The sequence below is a fragment of the Pogona vitticeps genome, chromosome 4 (genome assembly GCF_051106095.1).
Source record: "Pogona vitticeps strain Pit_001003342236 chromosome 4, PviZW2.1, whole genome shotgun sequence".
NCBI classification, from domain to species: domain Eukaryota; kingdom Metazoa; phylum Chordata; class Lepidosauria; order Squamata; family Agamidae; genus Pogona; species Pogona vitticeps.
The window spans coordinates 75586577-75610684 of NC_135786.1; the positions used below are offsets into that span (position 1 = coordinate 75586577).

General features: G+C 39.0%; 2 protein-coding genes across 3 annotated transcripts in view; both read left to right on the forward strand.

The window, feature by feature from the left end:
- EFCAB7 (EF-hand calcium binding domain 7) overlaps positions 1-6807 on the forward strand; it is a 92070-nt gene extending 85263 nt beyond the window's left edge. The window contains exon 14 of the mRNA XM_072997735.2: positions 6687-6807. The gene's annotated coding sequence lies outside the window, so the exon portion shown is untranslated. The remainder of the gene's footprint in view (positions 1-6686) is intronic.
- Positions 1-20805, forward strand: part of PGM1 (phosphoglucomutase 1) — a 42279-nt gene extending 21474 nt beyond the window's left edge. For both annotated transcript variants that reach the window (XM_020807743.3, XM_020807742.3), the window contains exons 2-11: positions 6687-6849; positions 9107-9253; positions 9910-10035; positions 10678-10868; positions 12035-12189; positions 14912-15027; positions 15383-15518; positions 17140-17323; positions 19392-19526; positions 20100-20805. In XM_020807743.3, coding sequence (XP_020663402.1) covers positions 6687-6849; positions 9107-9253; positions 9910-10035; positions 10678-10868; positions 12035-12189; positions 14912-15027; positions 15383-15518; positions 17140-17323; positions 19392-19526; positions 20100-20189 — 1443 coding nt within the window. In that variant the 3' untranslated portion in view covers positions 20190-20805. The remainder of the gene's footprint in view (positions 1-6686; positions 6850-9106; positions 9254-9909; positions 10036-10677; positions 10869-12034; positions 12190-14911; positions 15028-15382; positions 15519-17139; positions 17324-19391; positions 19527-20099) is intronic.
- Positions 20806-24108: the final 3303 nt, after the last annotated feature.

Below are 24108 nucleotides of genomic sequence, written 5' to 3' on the forward strand. Positions count from 1 at the left end.
AAATTTATCACAGCATTTACTTCTGTCCTACTACCGTAGCACCATTGAGAGTGTCCTAACTTATGGCATTCTGGCATGGTTTGGGAGTAGCTCTGTAGTGGACAAAAAAGCTCTACAGAGAACCATTAAAATTGCCCAGAATATCATCGGGCTCCAGCTACCAACCCTGGATGACATCTTCACATCCCGCTGTCTGAGGAAGTCACACAGCATCCTGAGAGACTCTTCCCATCCTGCTTATAACTTTTTTGAACTGTTACCGTCTGGCAGAAGATATAGAACAATTAAGACTTGGACCACACGTTTTCTAAATAGTTTTTATCCTAGAGCTATAATTGCAATTAATAATGAGCTTAAAGACCACCAGTAGTGAATAATTAGTTGGACTGTGTTACTTGGCCTGAGGTGTAGATGTTTGTATTTTTAGTGGGGGACTTCTAGTGGGTGGGGAGTGTTTGGGGAATGTTGTGTGTGCATGTGTCTGGTCTCTGGGTGTCTGTGAATTTCGTTGTATGGTATACTGTGTATATACTTACAATGACAATAAATTTATTATTATTATTATTATTATTATTATTATTATTATTATTATTATTATTATTATTATTATTATTATTATTATTATTATTATTATTATTATTATTATTATTATTATTATTATTATTTCTCTAGTTTATTTTGAATGCAGGCAAGTAGGGAAAGCACCTGAATGTTAAGCCTGGTTTAACATTACATATTGTATTCTAAACAGTATGCACTCAGTCTGTATAGGGTTGTGCTACTTTTTGATTGGTTATATTATACTTAGAAACATTCTTTACCTATTTAGATGTATACAGAGCCTGGTGGATAACTGGAGGAAATGGGGTCGAAGTGTTCATGTCTAAAATTTGATTTATAATTTACATCAATTTCCATTTATTCTCACCTTTCTTCTCTGCCTGCTATCCTAATTGAGTAGGTCCCTATTAAACTACATAGAGTCACAACAAGCTATCAATATACTTACGAGGCGAAGCTTTGCCGTGGTGCAGCCAGCAGCTTCTGGGAACAGCTCCCGGGAAAAGATGGAACCGCCCAGTCTGGGGTCCCTCTAGAAAATGGGGGATCGAAGGGGAAACCAGGAGAAGTCTCTCTGAAACAGTTGGTGAGCCCCAGAAGGAAAAAGATTGGGCAGCAACCTGATTTTTCTTCCCTCTGAAAATTTACCCAAGCACAAATCGGAGACTGGAGCCATTTTGACAGAATAGCTTTGAGTAACTCCACCTCCACCCTCTGAGGAGAGGAGAACAAGAAATACGGCCAAAAATATACAATAACAAAGTAAGTGGAAGCCTTTGATTTATGAATAACCTCATTAAGATGAAAAAGTAATTAGAGTGAAAATACTTGACCAAAAGAAGATAAGGAGCAGCGAGTCTTGCTTGCCAGCCTGCTCCTTCAAAACAAAACTGACTCTTAAACATTAGGCTGGCTCAAGATCGAACAGAGAGACAGTGAGATGGAAAAATCTTGTATTTCTGGAAAAAATCCCAGAGAAAATACCACTGGACAGGCTTTAAGGGACTGAAATTTTGTGAATGCTGTTTAGCCTGGATCTTTCTCCCTAGACTGTGTGGGACTCTGATAGCAAAATCTTGCTGGGTTTTCGGAGAAGGAGGAATAAGCTTTTGGAAGTAAGAAAACGAACTGTGAATTATCAGCGAGATGAACGCAATGGAATAGACTGTGGAGCTAGGAAAAGCAGGACTGGAGTTTGACACATTACAATGATATCTATTGGAGAGACTGACTTCCTGTGTCTGCTGTTTAGTCTGGACTTTTTCTTGGCTGGATTGTGTGGGACTCTGATAATACTGCCATGGTTGTAATTTAAATTATTGGGCTAAAAGTTGATCTATATACTATAATACCTGGGTAAGGAGGAGAGGAAGTATCTAGGGGAGGTTTATGATGATGGGTTTGGTTTGTTGATAAAATAGTGGAAACTAAAGAGTATTATTTATACAGATCATTCTCATTGGAAAGATGGAAATGGCTCCTGAAAAATTTTAATATCAACTGTTGGGGACTTTTCCAGATAAAGAATGGCAGGTTACCATGCAAATGATAATAATAACAGGATTTCAGCAGGTAGATGAGCGTCTTAGCAAGATGGAAGATTTGATGAAAGAGTAATCATCAGATGTTAAACAACAGTTAAAGGAAACTGTATTAACTCCCGAACTGTGTTTATTGAATGCGATGTCAGGTAACATAGATGGGATTAAGTGTTACCCAGTAAGCTACAACAGTCAGAAAATGTGATGTTAAAAATCGGATTACTGTCCTGGATTCATCCTTACCTGACTGGAAGAAAACAGAGCCACGGAAACAAAAGAGGTATACTGAGAAAATATGGGAAGTGATTGAAATGGATACTTTTTCAGGCATGCTGAATGTATGTCCAAGACAGAGGGAAACTGAAAGAGGGGATGTATTTTACAATTGGTCACGGTTTCCTGATAGTGTTAGAATAACTTAAATGTCAACTAAAACATAATTGTAAGTTGACAGCTAGAGGGTAATCAGTTTAAAAAAAGAAGTAGAAAGTTGATTTTTTTTTATTGAAAAATGAATAGATTGGATGCTTGTATAGTAAATATGAATAGATTGGATGATTGTATATTCTGTGTTCTCCTATCCTTAAAACCCCTTTTCCATCCCTTCCATTTCCTTTCACCTTTTGTATTCCCTACCCTATTCCTAGTAGTTTAAAAATAAAATATTTTTAAAAAATATATACTGTACAATATACTCCATCCTTTACCTGACAGCTCATGAATATGGCTGGTTGAGTCAAAGTTCACATAGCTCTCATCCCAAGGGACCCGCCTTTTTGTAACTCAAATAGGAAAGTACCAAAATAACTCAATGGAAAATAATCCACTTGGTTTCTCCAATTTTTTCTTGAATACACATAGGAAACACCTGAATATTTAGTGTGATGTGAAATTAAAGTTTCCCAAAACTGTACCCTTTAAACGGGGTACAGTTTTATAAAGTGAGTCGCATCATTGCCGATTGCAAAATATAGTCCTGTCTGGAAAGAGAGCTAACTGAGTGCCTGCCTAACTACGGGAAATTGTAAGGATTCACCACTGAAAGTGAGTATGGTGTTTGGAAGATCTAGGTTCTAATTCTCCTAAGTGGTTCTAGTTCTCCTAAGCAATTAAACACATTGAGTGACCTTGGGCCAAGTGCTCTTTCTCAGCCTGACGTCCTTCATAGGGTTGTTGTGAAGACGGAGGAGGAGAGCCATGCATGACACTTTTCACTCATGAAAAGAAAGACTAGATAAGCTGTCTGGGGTTCCTGTGCTTGGAGAAAGATAAGATATAGATAAAATATGTTATGTGCAACAAAAATATTCGTTCTCAGACAATGGTGGTGACATGATTTAGAATAGCTAAGTGCTGCCCATGGCACATATGAGGTAGCTGATCTAAGTCAACAGCACCAGAGTTAGGCGATGGTCCAAAAGATTGGCCATACTTAGTAGTAGTAGGCATCCTTCAGTCTCGAGAGACGATAGTAACATGCTCTGAATAGAGGTCTTGGAACAGCATCTAGTGTGGCTGAGAAGGCCAATACGAGAGTGACAGTCCCTTCCACACTGAAGACAAATACAATCTGTCCCCTGTCCAGCTGCCTGATTTTGCTGGTTTCAGGACTGACTCTTTGCCTTGGCCTGCTGAACAAGCGTCTCTTCACATTGGGAGAGGCCATGATGCACCGCCTGGCTCCAGGCTGAATTCTCAGATGACAAGGTTTCCCATCTGTTGAGGTCCATTCCTAAGGCCTTCAGATCCTGCTTGCAGATATCCTTGTATCGCAGCTGTGGTCTCCCTCTGGGGCGATTTCCCTGCACTAATTCTCCATACAGGAGATATTTTGGAATCCGACCATCAGCCATTCTCACAACATGCCCAAGCTAACATAGTTGTTGCTGTTTCAGTAATATATACATGATAAAAATTCCAGCTCGTTCTAGGACTACTCTATTTGGAACTTTGTCCTTCTAGATGATACCAAAAATTGGCATTGTGGCCATACTTAAGCCACAATAAAAAGTGCTGAGCTTCTATCCTCTTTTTTCTTTCTTTTGGACTGTCTTATCCCTGTAACTAGACCCCAGAACCACCTATCTCATGATGCAGGTTTTCTGCCTTTTGTGTGGGAGGCACAGGATTTTGGTGTCTATAACAGCCTTTTTTCAAATGTGTAACTTACTACAGCAAAGGAGAGAGAAAATTGATCAGGAATATAGTATAGGATTTGTATAAGGTGCCAAACATTCCATATTTCAAAATGTATACTGTGTTTTGCTATGTAAACACAAACACACGTTCACACACACACACACACTCATATATATATCCACAGCAGCAAATTAAAATAACTAGTCTGTATGAAGCACTGAGCAGTTAGCAAAAATACTGCTGTATAGCTACAAATTAGTACAGTATTAGTACTTAGTGGATGTTGTAAGAGGAAAGTTAAAAAATACTTTGAATTCATTGGAACTGAGGAGACAAATTTGTGAATAAGTTGTGAATAAGTTGTGATAAGAATTGATTGACTTAAACAACAAGATCGAAAATCATAAATGGATAAAAGACAGAACATCACAGTTGTATTGTACAGATAACATGGGGATTTAGCAATCCTCTTTCCAACTAATCTTAGTGCAAGTTTCACTGAATTTAGTAGGAGTTTTTTTCAGAGTAAGCAAGTAGAGGATTGTGCTGGCAATTAGTTTATAAGTGGGATATTACTGAGTGCAAATGTAAAGCACAATATTTTAAGTTTCTTTCTGGGATTTCTAGATAGAACAAAAGTTTGTTGCAGCATACAGCATACTTTCCCAGGAAATTACCTGGGAAAGTATTTTATATATATATATATATATATATATATATATATATATATATATATATATATATATATATATATATATATATATATATATATATATATATATATATATATATATATATATATATATATATATATATATATATATATATGAGATATATATATATATATGAGATATATGTCAGAATTTGACCTACCATAAGGCAGTGAGAGACGGCTTCCCTTGGCAGTAAAATACAGAGGTGGGGGGAGAGAATGTTTAAGGACAGAGCTGTGCATCGTGTGCCCTTTCACTTCCTAAGCTAGATGCCTTCTGTTGGGTATAGGGCCGGATGCAGCCAGTGCTGGAAGCAAGATTTAATGCCACTGCTGCTGGTTTCTGAATTGGGAAAACAGTGAGGCAGGGGCACAAGTTTGTTCTTTGCCTCTGGCAGCAAAGTGTCCTGATATAGCCCTGCTAATTATATCTGTTCTTCGTTTTGTGTATGCATGTATGTAGACCTAGGAAAGAAAAGCAACACAGTGAAAATACATAGATATCTGAAGTCATTTGGAATTTCATTTAATTTGAATCAGAGTTTTTTCTTTACCAGAACAATGTGGATGGTCAGAGTACATTTAGATTGCATTCTCTTCCAATAGCTCTAAATCTTTCTAGATTATTTTGGTGCTTTTGCATACTTGAAAGTTTCAGAGTATTTTGAACATAACTGTTAAGGATGGATTCATCTCCCAATGTACCATTGTGTAATGTAATGTTAGTACTGTAATATAATGGCTAGAATCCAGTTGCCAGTTTTTATGTTTATAAGTCAAATTGTGTAACTTACTACAGCAAATTGCCGCTAACTAACGACGTAGAGATCACATTACTATGTGAGGTGCACAACTGATTGCATAACAAACATACATCTCATGATGTGACTAGCATGCATTAGTTTGTTGTGGTATGTTATCTGTTTATCTTTACACATTCATAATTAACCAACAGGATTCTGACCATTTGAGATTGGCGGCAGTGTAGTTACACATCAGAGGTCCAGTAAAACAACTCTTTTGCACTTCCCTTGACAATTCATTATAAGGAAAAATGGTAACACTTTTATGTCTTTGTCTATGTGTTCTGTGCCCTCAAGTTGGAACTCACTTATAGCAGTCCTTATAGGGCTTTCAAGATAAGTGAGACATGTAAGAAGTGGTTTTACCAGTTCTACTCCCCCAGGCAGTTTTCATGGCCAAGTAGAGATTCAAATCCTGTCCTTCAGAGTCTTAGGCCGTCATTCTATCCACTACACCACACTAGATAACCAGGTTGAAAAGAGGATAGGGCTCCTGCACCTTCAGTTGTTGTACAGAAGATGACATTTTAGCAGAGTTGTCATATAACAAACATCTGATGAAATTTTCCACACAAGTATTAAAGGTCAGAAGTTCTGTCTTCTGGCTACACTAATCTATAAAAACTGAAACAAGAGTTGGTACGTATAGAGGAACTTCATTAAAATTTTATAGGATGTGCTTTTCTTGCCAGGCACTACAGTGTATGTTTCTCTTCAGAAAAAAAAAATCAGGAAAAGGCCCTGTGGTTCCCAAAACAATACAAATGCAGGAACAGATGATGCTTTTATTGGCCCACTAAAATAAATAAAACAAAACAAAAACAAAAAACAGTGAGCTTTTGATGATATTTCATCTTCCTCAAGTTGTATACCAAGTTTGGTTTTGTTTTCTCTTTAACTGTTTGTTGTTCCTTTTTTTTTTTTTTTTAGATTGGCCGCTTAGTAATTGGGCAGAATGGAATTCTTTCAACCCCAGCAGTATCCTGCATTATTAGGAAAATCAAAGCAATTGGTGGAATCATCTTGACAGCAAGTCACAATCCTGGCGGGCCTAATGGAGATTTTGGTATTAAATACAATATTTCAAATGGAGGTTAGTAATCCTGACCCTGAACTGCGCTCCTCACCTCTGAACATTTTTCTTGGTATTGACAGATACACACAAATGTTGGTCACACAATGTTCGTTGCTGTTTGTGCATGGTTCATCTGACTTGCATTTGCCAGGGTGTGACATGGGCCTACTGAAGGAGTCCTATGGGAATAGAGCAGTAGCTGAAGTGAAGGAGTAATGAAGAGATGTAGCCTGGAGGGAGGGAAGGAAGGAAGGACATATGTATGTCTGGTGAACACTTGTGGACTTTCCGGGATTGTTGGATTGCATCTCGCTAGCCGGCTTAGCCAGTCCTGAAGTATGACAGAAGTTTGAATCCAACTGAAGGGCACCTTGTCCTCTAACATGTTCTGCTGGCCTTACAAAAATGGAGGAATAGAGATTGTATACTATGCTCTTTTTAAAGATGTCCTAATAGGACTTAGAGGGAATGTGGTGGCGCTGCGGGTTAAACCGCAGAAGCCTGTGTGCTGTAAGGTCTGTAGATCTTCAGCTGTAAGATCGAATCCACGCGACGGAGTGAGCGCCCGTCGCTTGTCCCAGCTCCCGCCAACCTAGCAGTTCGAAAACATGCAAATGTGAGTAGATTAATAGGGACCACTGGCCATGTGACCACGGAAACTGTCTTCGGACAAAACTCTGGCTCTATGGCTTGTAAATGGGGATGAGCACTGCCCCCTAGAGTCGAACACGACTGGACAAAAATTGTCAAGGGGAACCTTTACCTTTACTAATAGGACTTATTATTGTTGGCAGACCCCCTTCAGTAATTATTCACTTGCGACTTGTCAGAGGATGTGATTAAAACTAGTTTGCTTTTTGATACATTTATGTATATACAAACTTCTGTCTTAGAAGCACAAAAGTGAGTCATCCTTTTTTTCCAGGCTGGAGTACACCTAGTTTCAGCAGTGTCACAACAGTGGATGTTCATAAAACAGTCCTGGTATCACAGCCTGTTTAGCCAAGCCTTTTGTTGTTGTTGTTGTTGCTGCTGCTGCTGCTGCTGTTGTTAAAAACAAGAATAAATCTCTCCTCATATGATGACACAAAAAAGGGAAGCCAGATACAAAAAGAGGGGAGGGGGGAGGATTCTTGTGTCTCTTACAGTTGTGTGAAAGGTCCACAAGTATGTTAGCTTGGCAAGAGAAGCTACCCTTGCTGCAGTTACCTCTTCTGTGCAGTTTATTAAATGCATAGGAATCCCATTCTATTTGGCCATTTTGTTCCATAAATAGATATACAGTGCATCACAAAAGACCTCAAGCATATGGTAACAGTGTATGAAGGAATTTTTGATGTCATATAACTGTCAGTGTCCATGCCAGACAGGGGGTTCTGAGAATGCTTATCCAAAAGGTAACATATCTATTTTACTGTTTTGAAGCTTTGTATCTGCACATACATGTGAAGATGTGCCATTTTCTGGGTTCTATGAAACTTTTTTTTTACATGGATACTCATATTGCAAACACAATGAACTTTTCAAATCATAGAATAATTGAGTTGGAAGGGGCCTATAAGGCTACTGAGTCCAATTTTCTTCTCAATGCAGGAATCCAAATCAAAGCATATCTGACAGACGGTTGTCCAATTTTTTTCTTGAATGCTTCCACATCACAAAGATGTGATGGCATTTTTTAAAAAAGTAAAACAACAACAGTAGTAATAAAAGCACCATCCAAACTGGATGCTACAAATGAAACACCTTTAAGTCCAATTCACCCCATCTGTATCACAACAGAAGGGGCTCATAGGCAACATAAAGTAGGGTAGATGTCTCTTTAAAGCAAAATGGATCAGGGACAAAGTTTCAGATATTTTTATCACCCAAGTAGAAGATTTACAGCAGAAAGAAAAACAGCTCCAGGCATACAATCTTTTAAGGCTCTAAACCAAGGTGGTACAGGTCTGTATCACCCTCTAGGGTGACAGCAGTTCCTGCTCTCTTCCTAGAATTTAGAATCACAGCCTCTTCCTTAGATTTCATCTACCCACTAGGCTGAACCAACTAGTCTATAGAGGATAATTAGCACAACACCGAAAATTGCATCATTGAATTTTAGGATTTTTTTCCCTTTTAACTATGGCACTTGGGCTTGATACAAAAAGTTTTATGATAAAATTGGGAACCACTGCATTAAATCTACATCTCCTTAGCACACCTTCATTGATTTCCTTTTGAAGCTGAGAATATTCGTTGTGATCTCCCATTAAGATCCTGTTTTCCCTACTAGGCCCTGCTCCTGAAGGAATTACTGACAAAATTTTCCAGATCAGTAAGACTATTGAAGAGTATGCAATATGTCCAGATTTAAATGTAGATCTCGGCACCATTGGGAAACAGCAGTTTGACTTGGAGAACAAGTTTAAACCCTTTACAGGCAAGTAAACCATCCTTTTAAAAAAAAAGAAAAAGAAAATCTTTCTTGTTAATGAAAGAAACTCACTTGCACTAGGTAGTAATTTAAATATTGTGTTAATATTTCACGAGGGTTTCCAGATGCAAATGAAGCCAAGATCCCTGTACCTTTAGTAGATTTATGGAACAGGGTATTTCAGCACCTGGGGCTTGCATGGCAAACTGTTTCACCTGCTGAAATACCTTCTTCTGCACAACCATTAAAAATGTAGGAGCCCTGTCCTTTCTTGGAGCATTTAATGCCCTGCAGGTGACGGAAACACTTTGTGTCCCTTATTGTAATGTTCGCATTCCCTTTTTTAATATTCATTGATTCATTAAAATTTGAGAATCATATTACTCCTTCCTCTCTTATTAATGTTAATATAAATGGCCCCTGAAAGATCAGAAAGTTTTTGTGCAGCTCTGTTTTTTGGCAGAAAGGTAGGATATAAATTTAATAAGTTTGGGAACATGTCAGAAGGGTGGTCCCTGAAGTTACAAATCCTTTAAAAATGTTCTTGAGTTACAACAACAAAAAAGGAAGTAGTGGGGTATAGCAATATTTTTATGGTATGTATGTTTATAGTGAAGTTGAACATGTGTTCCTTCAGATAATTGTTTCTTTTCTTTTTTTAGTTGAAATTGTGGATTCAGTGGAAGCTTACGCCAACATGTTAAGGAATATTTTTGATTTTAGTGCATTAAAAGAGTTACTCTCTGGTTCAAAGCATCTGAAGATTCGGATAGATGCCATGCATGGAGGTATGTGGGATGAATAAAGAAGTGCTGATATCATAACTTTTGTGTTCTAGCTGCTGCAAGACAAATTGGTGAAACTATTTCAGCCAAAATGCAAAATGCAATTTCAGAGAAGTTCTTTGGAGAACACTCTCTCTCTCTCTCTCTCTCTCACACACACACACACACACACACAGAGAGAGAGAGAGAGAGAGAGAGAGAGAGAGAGCTTGGAAAGCACCTTGCAGTGGGGACATGACCATCTGGGGAATTCCAGGAGGGGTGGATTCAGTCGGGGGCCTGAGGTTACCCAACTCTGCTTTGTTGTAGCTCAGTTTTATAATTATAAAATCCCCTATTAACTGAAGTGTATCCAGGGTGGTGTAGTGTAGTGGATAGGTCTCAGGAGACTGAGGTTCAAATTCATAATCAGCCAATGAAAACTCTGCTTGTTAGTGGTGGACTTGGTAAAACCACTCCTTAACTTTGTCATTTGCCTTGAAAATCTTGTTAGGGTTGCTATAGGTTGGTTTCAGCTTGATGACACAGAACATACACACTAACTGCAACCATTTTCCAGCTACATCTTTAAGCAGAGTAGAATGATATTTATGTGTCAGTAATTTACACAATGTTTGCTCATCTGTTCATGCATTGCTGAATCAGTTGTTGGCCCTTACGTTAAAAAGATCCTCTGTGAAGAACTTGGTGCACCAGCAAATTCAGCTGTGAACTGTGTACCTCTTGAGGACTTTGGTGGCCACCATCCTGATCCAAACTTGACCTACGCTGCTGACCTGGTCCAGACCATGAAGACAGGAGAATATGATTTTGGAGCAGCCTTCGATGGAGATGGGGTATGTTTAGATATCATCCTCCACACAAACAAACAAAAAACAACTGATAAGCACAACTCCTGCCAACATATGGAACTTTACATAATTGATGTATTTATAAATAGCTGAATGAGCTCTACCTTTGGTAGAAGCAAACAGAACTTGCATTAACATCTCTATGGTTCAGAGCTATGAAGGAAATTTGTTCAGTGCTGAACATCACTTCAGAAAAACGAAGTTGCAGGGTCACAGTTTGTATATTTTTATATGCAAAGTAGGGAAATGTTATGACCAGCAGTCTAGAAATTATGGCAGGGTCTTTATAATTAGCTAAGGCTTCCATTTACCTCAGACAGGGATGGCAGCTTATAGCTTTCCACATATTTTGGGATTTAGCTGTCAAGAGATCCCAACATGATTGATGCTCAGAGATTATGGAAGTTGTAGTCTAAAATACCTGGAGGGCTGAATGTTCCTTACCCTGATTTAAGATGATGAGTTAACCCTACCTTTGGTAGAAGCAAACAGAACATGCATTAACATTTCTATGGTTCAGAACTTTAAAGTTTGACTCGTGTTGTCAAGACAGCCTAATTCATATTAGTCATTAATTCACATATGTAAAACCTTGCATTGAGTAAGTTTGGGGGCGTTTTTTGATCCAATGGGAATTCAATACATGGAGTTAGTGTTATGACTTCAGTTCATTCTATGTATCTTGTACCCAGTTGAATTGCAAACTGCTCCCTATCCTGATCAGTTCCAAAATAAACCATGCCCACTGCTGCAGCTTTCCATAACTGATACCTAAAGAACCTTTCAAACCTGCCTTTATAACTATAGATCTCTGTGAGCTGTTTTGTGGCATGGAAAAATGCCCCCTTTTTACAGAACATCATGGTCACTTTGTCAAGAGAAATACCGTATGTCTAGTGGAATGTCCCAACTCTGTACATCATTTGGGAGCATGTTAAAGCCCCAGTCTGGTTTCCTCCATATAATAGGATTGATTCAAAAGACTTGCAATTCAGTTCCTATAAATCTTTACTCAAGAGTAAGTGCCAGCCAATTTTAAGTGCCAGATTCTGTTTTCATTAAACCTGATGTTTCTTTTATTGATGTTTGTTGTGAGTGGTACTTGTATTGCTTCTGTAAAAACTGACCTTTTCTTTCTCTGCCTTTACTAGGATCGCAACATGATTCTTGGAAAGCATGGATTCTTTGTCAACCCTTCTGACTCTGTAGCAGTTATTGCTGCAAACATTTTCAGTATTCCTTACTTTCAACAAACAGGAGTTCGAGGTTTTGCCCGAAGCATGCCGACAAGTGGAGCCATTGACAGGTAGCATTAAAGAGGTGCCATGCCTTTTTGAAAGAGCCTCTCATTTTGTCTGCTGCTGCTGCTGCAAGCTGGCGATTAGCTGTTTGTGGGCATTTGTGCCCCCCTATCTTTCCCTATGTATGCATATGGAGATAACTGTAGGAACTAGATAATGAAATAACAGAAATAAGGATAATTACTTTCAAGCCAAGCAGGGTGAATAAAAATTAATGATTTGTTAAAATGATTTAAATCATGATTTATGTGGTGCACAAGCCTCCCTAAGGAGCGCTTGGCACTTGGTCAGAGAGTTCCACAGGCCACTTACCTACCACCTTTGCAATGAGGCAAGTTCCAAGACCTCAGCAGTGCGTAGCTTAAGCCCCTTGAACAAGCCTGACCTTAAAAGAACACTTTACTTTTACCCAGCACTTTGCAAGTACAGACACATGGGTTTTGTGATTCCTTAGAATTCACAACTGCTCAGTTAGGGTAGGACTCTTAATGATAGCTAGTTTGTGGCCCTCTCCACTCTCCTGGATTTAGCCAGACCCTGTTGTTCAAGAGACCAGTCCTTTGTAAGGATTTTTATAATTATTTTTTATTAGAAAAATAGAGCTTTATAGAATCAGTTTATATTGCTCAAGCAATCTTTTCTACATTCTCTAACCCCTCCCTTCTTCTTGACACTTCATGGCTGTTAACCAATTAGCCTCAAGGGGCTGTAACACCTTCCTCCGCCCTCAATTCCCATGAAGATCCAGGTGTTTTATCTCTTCTCCAATTAGCTCGGAATGTTAATTTCACAGGCCCCTTGGCCCGACCTTCAGCTTTATCACGAATCATGCAGTACCAGTCTTCAGAAAAACACTCTCACACTACTTAGAAAAACACATTCCAATGTCTCTCAAATCATCTTCACACAGAACCTGTCTGACTCCATTTTACATTTCTCTGACTCCCATACTGCTACAAATCCATCACAATTTAAATCAAGTCCACCCTTTAGCTAAGTGAGTTGTTTCATAGCACTTCTAAGAGTGCTATGAAGATTTGGTGTCCTCTTATTGGGAGAAAGATGTCATATAAATAAAACAAAAATATAAATAATATAAACGAGGCATGGTGAATATGTGATCCTCTGGATGTTGTTGGACTGCAGTTCCCACCAGTTCTAGCCGACATGCTGAAAGGTGAACTCCAACATCATCTGTAATAGGAGTTTCCCATCTCTAGTTAAGGTAATTCTAGATTAGGCACGCACAACTCCTGCTCAGTTTGCTGATATAACTGGAAGTAAAAGCTGGAACCCTGTTGTTTTAAGCAGGTGCATGGATGCATCGGAGACATAGAACTGATAATATAACTGGGGAGGAGATGGAAAACATTTGGGTGACAGTTTAGAAGAGGATTGCTTTGGCTTCAGGAGCAGGCAGATGTTTGTTCTGTAGGCATCTTTTTGCAGTGTACCATCTCTTGTGTTTTTGGCGTCCTACGCTTGAAGTGCATGATGTGGGAGTAGAATTAGTAGGAGACAGGACAGAGTTGTCGTGCTTTATAGCAAACCACTGGAAGAGGTAGCAGCTTCTCTGAGCCTTCTGATCGATCTGTGACCTAGGGAAAGATGTTCACTGATGTTATAACAGCAAGAAGCAACTTGTTTTTCTTCACCCAGCATTAGAAAACGTGTGCAGGGGATTGCAAGGGGTGGAGATGTTAAATAGTGGAGGCAGGCAAAAATACATAAAGAAAATCCAACCTGCCAAAATGACCTTGACATTTTTTGTTACACCCTTCAAGATATACTTTTTGCTGAGGAATTTTTAGCAATTTTGATCTCAACAATTACCCAGTTGATTACTAATCTCCCTGTGAAACTCAATATCTGACCGGCCAACTCTTTGCTTGATTTTGGGAGGACAGTTAAAACTTTCTTCTTTAAGATGACCCTTCCCCTTTGGAGTAATATCTCTTATTTCAAATGTTGGCTGGAGTTATGTTAGTTTAAATCAATTTGTCTCTGATTTTAATTGGTTTTGTTATAATTCATGTGTGCGAGTCATTTCAGAGCCAATGATGACTGAGGGGGAAGGGTGCATTTAGAGGAAAATGGAAAATAACCTTAGAAATTCATTCTTGATATGCCAACTATTGCACAGAATAATTGGCTAGGATCCAAGCATTTGGCGATGCTTAATGAGATTCTGACCTTTTTCTTTTACTGCCAAACAAAACATCGTTCTGAGACTCCTCTCCAGTTTCAAAAGTGGCTTGCCATGCAACTTATTCAGGAAACCAAGTCAAAAGAGCCCCTTTAGGCACACGAATCAGGTTACATAGTCTTTGGGGGCCTGGCCTGGCTTGACAGTGTTTTCCATAACATTGAAGTGCAGTTACTTTCCAGTCACCTCTTCCTATCTGGTGACTCAAGTAAAGTAAGCGCATGTGCATGGAAGAGATGACGTATGACATGTGGGATGCCCAATGGCAAATACGTACTCTTTCAGTGCTTAGCAAAGTTCCTTTTGGACTACAACTCCCAATAAGCTTTGTTCAACATAGTCACTGCTCACACTGACTAGGGGTTTCAGGGACCTGGTTTCCGAAATACTAACTTTGTGCAGTGGTGGCTTGTTTTTCCAGAAAGAAAGAAAACTGATAAGTAATTATGTTAGCCCTAAGACAAGTTTCAAAGTCTTTATTGTGGGCAATACCTTGAGTAATGCTGACTCTCTCTCTTAAGGGTGGCCAAAGCTACAAAGATTGCTTTATATGAGACTCCAACAGGTTGGAAATTCTTTGGAAATCTCATGGATGCAAACAAGCTGTCTCTATGTGGAGAGGAGAGCTTTGGTACAGGTAAGAGAGCAGCCTTAATACCTGATGACTTTCATTTCAAGGTTTGCACCATGCTTTTCCTCCCAAAAGGAGGATCAAAATGATCCCAAATAACTTGCCAAATCAAATACAACTTTTAGGAAGTTCCTTTTTTGCACCTCTTTGAGATTAATGTAGAAAATAATTAGATTTATTGCAAAAATTAAAAAAAATTGATTTAATGCAAAGTACAAATTTCAGCACTCTGATCATAATTAGCATGTATTTACATGCTGCTAACATACGTTATACTTATAAGATATTAGTTTCAGCTTCAAAGTCATCTGCTTTTACTCCATCACTGGTTCACTTATATATATATTTTTACATGCTACAGGATCTGATCATATTCGTGAAAAGGATGGACTCTGGGCTGTTTTAGCTTGGCTCTCAATCATAGCAGTCCGCAAACAGAGCGTGGAGGAGATCTTGAAGGATCACTGGCAAAAATATGGGCGCAACTTTTTCACCAGGTGAGGATCATCCTATGTGATGTGAGAATCTCCTCGTGACAATTTTGTACATTTGAAATGTGATTATCTGTAATGAACAGAAACTCCACAGTCTCACCTTCCATGAAAAAAATGACTGTAGGGGGGTTGATGTTACTTGGAGCTATAAATTGTGCCATATTTTTGAATGTAAACTCTGTACGGATTTTGCCTTTGTGCAACTCGTAGAATTCTGTAAAGTAAAATCATCAAAGAATCTTATTTCATCTTTAAAAAACAAATTTTGTTTCATCTAAACTTTGATTGACTACCACAACTGCATCATACTTTACACTTGAAAGTTTATTCCAAGTGAAATTTTGAGCCTTTAAAGTGCCACAAGGCTTTGTTGGACTTTGCTGCAACAGATTTAACATAGCTATCTCCTCCTGCCCATAAATTTTTGTAAATGAAAATATTGCACTTAGATATGAAGGTTAGAGTGTGTAGATCTGTGTTCTTGGACTACAGCTCCCAGAATTCCACAGGCAGCTGGGAAATTGGAGAATTGCAGCTGAGATCTGTACACTTCTAATGAAGGCAAGGATGTTGCTCATATTCCGTGAAGAGGTCAAGCATTCTTTGGCTTCCCATAAAATGATTGGTTTTTGTTACTTGCATATGTTTTGCATTCCTTTAAAAAATCACTGTAGTCAATTAAAAGAAAACAAATTAAAACAAAAACCACATTATAATGAGAATAAAGTGGGTGTCTGAATAAAGTGGTTTTGACTGATCAGAATTTACTACTACAATATTTGAAATATGTAATACCACTGCTGCCATTTAACTGTGGTGAGAAGGCACAAAAGTAGAAATTATTTAACGTTGCTTTTGCAAATGCTAAGTATTATGTCCATTATTTCTAGCATATGTTCTGACCTGTTGTTCTGTTTTCCAGAAGACTTGGTTGATGTGAAAGGTGAAAACTAAGGGCAAAATCTTTTTGTGTAGTTATGCAAATAGCATAGTTTTTGCAGACTAATTGCCCCAAGTTATGAGTTATGCACACGTTAGTGTGCAGCTGATAATGTCTATGGTGATTTCTTAACTTGGAATAATTCACTTCCTAAATCTATGCCATTTGTGCTACATCAGTATAACTAGGTAAGAGGATTTTAGCCAATCTGACTTCTATCTAGAGTTAAATGATCAGATGGAATTCTCATTTATTTCAGTGGGCCTTCTGCTAGTTGTGATTTACTTTTCCCACTGATTTCAGTCTGTGCAAATTCACTTTACTTAGTTGGGCTCAAACCACAAATTTATAATCTAGCAAAAGACTGGTGCTATATCTGGCATATTTTCCTATTTAAATCTGGCATGTAAGAAGTCAAAGAAACCGTTTCTGAGTTATAAAGCAAGGCTATTGAATTGCAACCAAAAGGCAATTATCTCCCAAGTGAATTACATCAGAGTTTCAACTGTCAAACATTTCTATGGAATCACTGCTCCTATTTATGAATGTGGAAAAGTTTAACCAGTAAAGAATCCCAACAAGAATTGCATAAAAACGAAAATGTAAACAACCCAAGCAAAGCACAAAAGTTTTGTTTATACTTATCTATTATCTTATCAAAATCTCTCTGACTACTCTTTATAGATATGACTATGAAGAAGTGGATGCTGATGGTGCTAACAAGATGATGAAGGATCTGGAAACGATGTTCTTTGACCGTTCTTTTGTGGGGAAGCAGCTCTCAGCAGGTGACAAATCATACACTGTGGAAAAAGCTGATAATTTTGAATACAGTGATCCTGTAGATGGAAGCATATCAAGAAACCAGGTACAAAATTTATGGCACTTGCTGCAGATTTATACATTTTGAAATATATGTTCTGATATGATTGCTATTATTGCTTAACATGTGTATTTCAAGTCCCTTTCATTGTGATTCCCTTGGACACTTGCATACCATTTTCTTTCATTTAAATCTTTCCCCAGTCTTATTTTATATGAGTGTCACAGTATTATGCCATGCTGCAGTAGAAGACTCATGAATAGAGTATAAGTCTTACCATATTTGTTATTTTTATGGCCCCAAAGGACTTTTATAATCACAAGAACACTAAAGACCTTTATTGTCTCTATTGTGAAACTTGGTTAAAAGAATACTGTTAAGAGCCTCTTACATTCGATAACATGACCTAAGTTCCTTTCTCCACATGCCAAGGGAGGTAAACATATATTTTTCAGGCACTGGATCATCTTCAGAGCTTAGGCTTCTGCAGAGCTGGTGCAGACAGGCCAACAAGAGCAGAGCTTGAGAAATGTCTTGTTTTGACTACAATTCCCATGCTGCCTGCAGTATTCTGAGAGTTGTGGTCCAGAAACGTAAGCTATCCAAGCTCTGAGCAACAGTGACATGGTAGCTGTACTAATCATGAAGGCAAATGTATTTCAGAAGCAACCTGACACAACTCGTGTCTGTTTTATTTGAATGACAGTGAATATGGAAACTGAGAAGTGGACCCATCCACCTGATTGGGTTTCAGTGGAGCTCACCTGGGTATGATATTGCTGTAATGCTGCCTTTTGCCTCAAGTTCCCAGCAGCCTCTCTGAAAGGACAGAAGGAGAGGAAGCTGCTGCACTTCTTGATGGCTTTGCCAAGCCCTTTTGTTGTGCCATATCTGGTGAAACTTTCTGTGAACAACTCTGATTTCTTGTTGTTTCATTCCTTGTCTTTGCTCTAACCGGTCTCTTCTCTTGGCTCCTTTCCTGGGTTTCCTTTGTTCTCAATCTTGTTCACAACTCTTAGTATGTTTTCCATCCCCTAGTTTGTCAGCTTCCAGGAAACATATTTTCCCAGTCCACTTAGGTCAAGCAAGCCCCTGGCAATTATGCCTTGAAGATGTGGATCCAATCCCATTCAACTGCATTTCCCTTATTTACAACAAGTGACGTCAGGGCCATCCCAAAGGATTTAGTTGCTGGAGGCAGAGCTGAAAATGTTACCCCTCCCCAAAAGTCAAGGAATGATGAATAATCAACTGATCAAGATATTTTGGCACTGATATATTAGCAGTGCAAATACAGGCAAAATAATTTGTGTGTGTGTGAACATGTATGTATGTATGTATGTATGTATGTATGTATGTATGTATGTATGTATGGACAGTTGCATCACTGTGCCTATGGGTACAGCCCTCCATACTATACTTGTAAATACATGAACTCAGAAGGACAAGTCTTCTATATTCTTACTTTAATTTTATGAAGTAGTGGCAGAAAGATATTTCATCTTTACATCTTAATAGAAGTTCCCGTTCAGTGGTCAGAAAGCCAGCTTGGGGCAGTTGATAGAGCATCAGACTAGCACTTGGGAGACCAGGATTCAAAGTCCAGCTCAGCCATGCCTGCTCCCTAGGAAGCGGCCATTCTTGGAACATCTTACATGCCTTGGAAGTCCTATTAGGGTTGTCATAAGCTGAAAGTGACTCAATGGCATGTAGTGGCAACATAGCTTGGCTTCTTCCCCCCACCCCCCTGAGAATGTGCCAAGATGATTAGACTATCATGATTAGAATCCTGATGTTGCTGCAGAAACCTGATAAAAACCTATACACCTATGTACTTGAGACTGAACGAATGGATTACAGGACATATAACTTGTTATCATGGTTTTATTTAATTTGTGGTCCTTTTGCAGTACCTGTGGCTCTGTTGGGCAAAATGAGAATCTGAAAGTCCTGCTCTTTTCCACCGGGACTATTACAAGTTTGTCAAATGATCTCATACAGCTGCCAAAGGAGGCTCTGCAGTGTTGCATTGTTGTTTCTTGGGTGTTTTCACAAAGTTTTTGATGTAGAGTGGCTTTTCAAGAAAATTGTATATTTGTTTGTGTGTTTTTAGGGTCTGAGGCTCATCTTCACTGATGGTTCTCGTATCATCTTCAGACTAAGTGGCACAGGAAGCGCTGGAGCAACTGTGCGCCTCTATATTGATAGCTATGAAAAAGATGCACCAAAAATATATGAGGATCCACAGGTAGATTTTGTTTTGTTTTGTTTTTCCCAACAAGAATTGCATCTGATTCCAGTTTCATTAGAGAATCCTTTTCTTCCTTGTAGTAAGGCTGAGATTTCCATAAGCCTTAGATAGCTTAGATAGCCTCTGATCATCATCATAACTGGTACTGTATATAAGGACTTGTTTTTCTTTATAAGTTATGAATATTTGCAGAGATTATGAAACGTTGTCTTAGACTATGTCTGTAGCCATACTGGTTGAGGATTCTGGGGGTTGTAAACCAAAAGAATAACTTTCCAAACACTGTTTATATATAAGAAACATATAGTTGTCTTGGTATGGAAAAGTAGAGTGGGGGAAGGCTCGAAAAAGACTTACAGAGGATCATTGTGAAGGATATAAAATAATACCCAAATCCATTTGGCTCTGGCTTCAGAACCTTCAGGAGATTATCCTTACAAAATCAAACGTTTATTTTTACAGTATAACCATGAGTGCTAGAAATTTCTTTATTCAAACAAATATATGCTTCCATATATTTCTTCTGCATTCCCTCCTCTCACTTTTTTTTTTGTTATTGTTGTTTTGCAGGTCATGTTGGCTCCTCTCATCAACATTGCACTGAAGCTTTCACAGCTTCACGAGAGAACTGGGCGCACTGGCCCCACTGTTATCACATAAAGAGAAAACTGGAAACCATTTGGATACATGCCATTGTGTGATGTCCCTTGCCAATTGGAATCAACCCATCTTCCTTGCTGTTGTCAGATTTATTCCTAAAAATGCTAACCATGTATTCAAAAAGCACTGTCAAATGTTCAAAGGATAGATGTGATATATTTAAGAGTTTACACTATGTGTATGCTGATATACATTGTCTCTTTAATGTCATCTGGTACCTTTCTAATTTGTGCATAATACCTTTTTTTTTTGCCTTTTGGTTCACCACGGATTCAAAAGATGTCTGTAAAAGCAGCAGCAACAACATAAGGAGGAGATCATAACGTTACTGTTTCTCAGGAGCTCCTCTGAATTGCCTCTGCACAAAGTTGTTTTTCCCCTTTTGGCAATGTGTTGATATATCCTTTTAAGTTTTGTGCCACAAATGTACAATCACTGTGAATGATAATCAATCTCCACTCCCTGTGGAATGTTTTGGTTCCAAAGGAAAGAAACAAGATCTGTAACCTGAACTCTGTGCCACAATTCAGTCTTGGACAAAGATTCCACTGCCATTCATGCACAGAGGTCACTACTAATGCAAGCATTAATAAGACATTAAAGTGAAATAAATCAGTATCTTTGTCAGATAGTGGGCTTTTTCAAATTATAGCATGCATTGCATGGGATTGGTTTGAAAAACTACACGTTCAAGCGGAGTAAAGAGCCAGATGAGACACTTTTAACTTTCACCACGGTTTTCCATCTTAAGCGTCTTAGACTGCCACCTCTACTGCTTCCTGGTCCGGCCCTACCATTCACCAGAGTGGCAATGGACAGCTCCCTTATGAATGGGACTGTTTTCACGAGGTTAACATCATAATGAATATATGCCACCCAGCCTGAATGATACAGAATTGTAGCAAAGATCAATCAAGGATTCCTGTTTGTCCAGCCATCAGCAAGGCTTCCCCCTCCTGCCCCGAAGGATTTTCTTTTTCATGGTGCCACTTCTAATGTGAGAATCATGGCTTTTTTTATATAACACCAGTAAGGTTGGTGGATAGGGACTGGTCTGATTAGATAGTCTCTTCCCCCCCCCCCCCCCGCTTCTGTTTTGATAGCACTAAAAACTTAACTGCCTGAGTGATGGTAAGTACTGTATATGAGGCTGCTCCCTTAAGAGAGAAGACTCTGACAATGTATCTCTCATCTCCCAGTTAACATAAGATAATTCATTGATTCATACTTGACTTACATGAGGCTTTTTAATGATAAAAACATTGGCAAGCCACACACAAGTCTTAGAAGCAGAGTCATTTACATGGAGGATTCTTAAAAGTGTCTCTTCAGCTCGACTTCTTTTTTATCCACAACCATTTCTCTTTTTTGTTTCATTAACAACCTGGGCTTGCTTCAAGTGAAATGAGTGACAATAACAGATTGGGTCCTTCCTCCTGAGTCTTCTAATACTATTTGCACGTTCAAACTTCCTGCACTTTGCCACTAACAGGAGTCCCATAAGCAACATGGCAGTATTTTTTCTAGATGTGTCGGGAACTATTAAGGAAAGCTATTGCTGTGGCTTTTGCAAAACTAATCATGCTGCAAGCACAGTCCCTGTTGCCAAAAGATACCAGATGGAGCATGTAATGAGGCCTTTAAATTCCGCTCAGGTGTCTTTCTTCCTCTTACTCTTTAATGTGAAAGCTCAAGCTATAATTGTAGGTGGCAGGCTCTACAATTTAGAACCTATTCTAAATATTGAGTCTCATGAAAGAGAAAAATAGTTGCTCTCAGTTTTATGCAGCCACCAGGTCAAATCTTAATACAAAATGATAAATTCTCATTCCACCTTAAATAGTGAGAGTCACCGGTTTTTTCACAAGCACACTGAGGTTGCAACACAAAATCAGGGCATAGTTAATGAATGTGGGTTTTTTTAATATGCTATATCAACCAGGATCAAAGTATGCCTTTCTAAGAGCTTTCCAACAGAATTGATATGAAAATATTTGCCACATTTGCTCTAAGCCTACTTACTGAGAGGCAAAACCCATTTAATTCAATGAAAATTACTTCTGAGACTCTGATTAGCATACGCCCTTTCAGACTTCAGAAGCCTGAGCCTAGGCACATTTATTTAGATAAGTGTCTCAGTTGTTCAAGACTTATCCTTAGGTGAGAGGGCACAGGCTGCAGTCTTGGGTTTCCTTTTGCTATATCCGGGTAACATTTATTTTTCTAAATTTTATAATCGCATCAAAAAGTGTCAGGTTTATCAATGTCCCAAAAATCTCTCTAAGCAGCGGTACGTGCATCTCCAAGTTTCTTCCCTTTGTTTAGGTCCTCATGCAGTATGTATCCCTGGATGGCTTTTAGGGAAGGTGTTGTGTAACTGAGGAGTACGTTTCCAGCACGTCCATCCATTGGAGCAAAACCAACAAAGAGCCTTGTGGCACCTTAAAGACTGCCCAGTTCTGCTTGGCATGATCTTTTGTGGCCTGCAGCCCACTTCAGAGGCATCCGAAGAAGCAGGCTATGGTCCCTGGAAACTGGTGCCAAATAAAACGTACTAGTAATGACAGTACCATAAAAATCTTAATAGTACACCGAGTCTTGTTTTAGGTTTTTCTGAATGAGATTTTGAAAAAAAAACATTCCAAAAGCACAGCTCACAAGTGTAAAATTCTTGGGAAGTGTACAAGAGAGCGACATTTAAGTTAAGGTCCACTCCCTTTCCCTCAGGTTTTATTAAAAAATGAGTACTTGCTGCTTTGCTCCCTATAAAAGATGGTGTCTGTAGCCTGCAAGTATGGTGCATGGCCTGTAGAGGCCACTGTGATCCCAATGAAATTCTGGCCTTTTTTCCTCTGTCCTTGAATGTTTTTAGAGGGTTAGCAGGTCAGATAGCAAGGTGCACACAACTGTACACACTCACCTGAGATCAAGATCTACATAACTCCAACTTACTTCTAAGTAGACACATATAGGATTGCACTGTTAATGATGTAGTGTGGGCAAAAACGTTTTAAGAAGAGGAGGCAAATTTCTGGATTAGCTAGGACTGGTTGGTGGATTAAAGAACATAATGGCATTATGAGCAGTCAAATTATGATGAGGCTTGAGTACATCTCAAAGGTATGTGAGACATTTAAAGGATGGTTTTAGTACTGCTACCCTCCACGGCGAAGCAGGAATTTGAACCCACACCTACTGAAACCTAGTCTGCAACTCTGTTATTCGCTGCTGTTGAAAAGATTTTTCAAAATTTAATTTGTGAGTTCAGCAGAAGAAAGATTCTTAGTTTTTAGATGATGCCTGAGCATTAAACATAAAGCAATAAAAGAAACTAGCTTCAAAGTTTCCAAAGCCAGTTTGGCCCTCCTTGGCTGCAGAGGATGCAATCTGCTGGCAGATGTTTGCCAGCAGCGAACAGAGCAAGGGCAAAAAAAGGAGGCAAGCCATCCCTTTTCCGCCTTGCTTTCTCTCTCTCTTTTTCTTCCAGCTGAGCAAGCTGCTGGAAGAGCAACCCACCATGCTTGGTTCAGTTGGACTCCCCAAAGGAGCTCATTTCAGCCCTGCAGATTTCCAAATACAAGCGAACATACATTTGGAATGCTGTGTGTGTGTGTGGGGGGGGGGAAACTGAGCACCTCCTACCCTGCCAATTTGGGGACTTCCACTTCTCTGGAAGCAACATTTCCATTCAGGTAATATTATATGCTTCTGCCTCTAATTCCTCTTCAGCTGTCATGTAGGAAGCCCCTCTGTTGAAGGTGAAACTGCATCAGAATTCTGTCCAATGTCAAAATTGCCTCTAAAGCAAGTTAAAGACGCCTATGCCAAGGAATCTAAAGGAACTAAGTAGCTGCTGCCATCTGAAGCCGCTTGAAGTCTGTCTAGCCACATCTAACTTTAAAGAACAAAGCACGACACC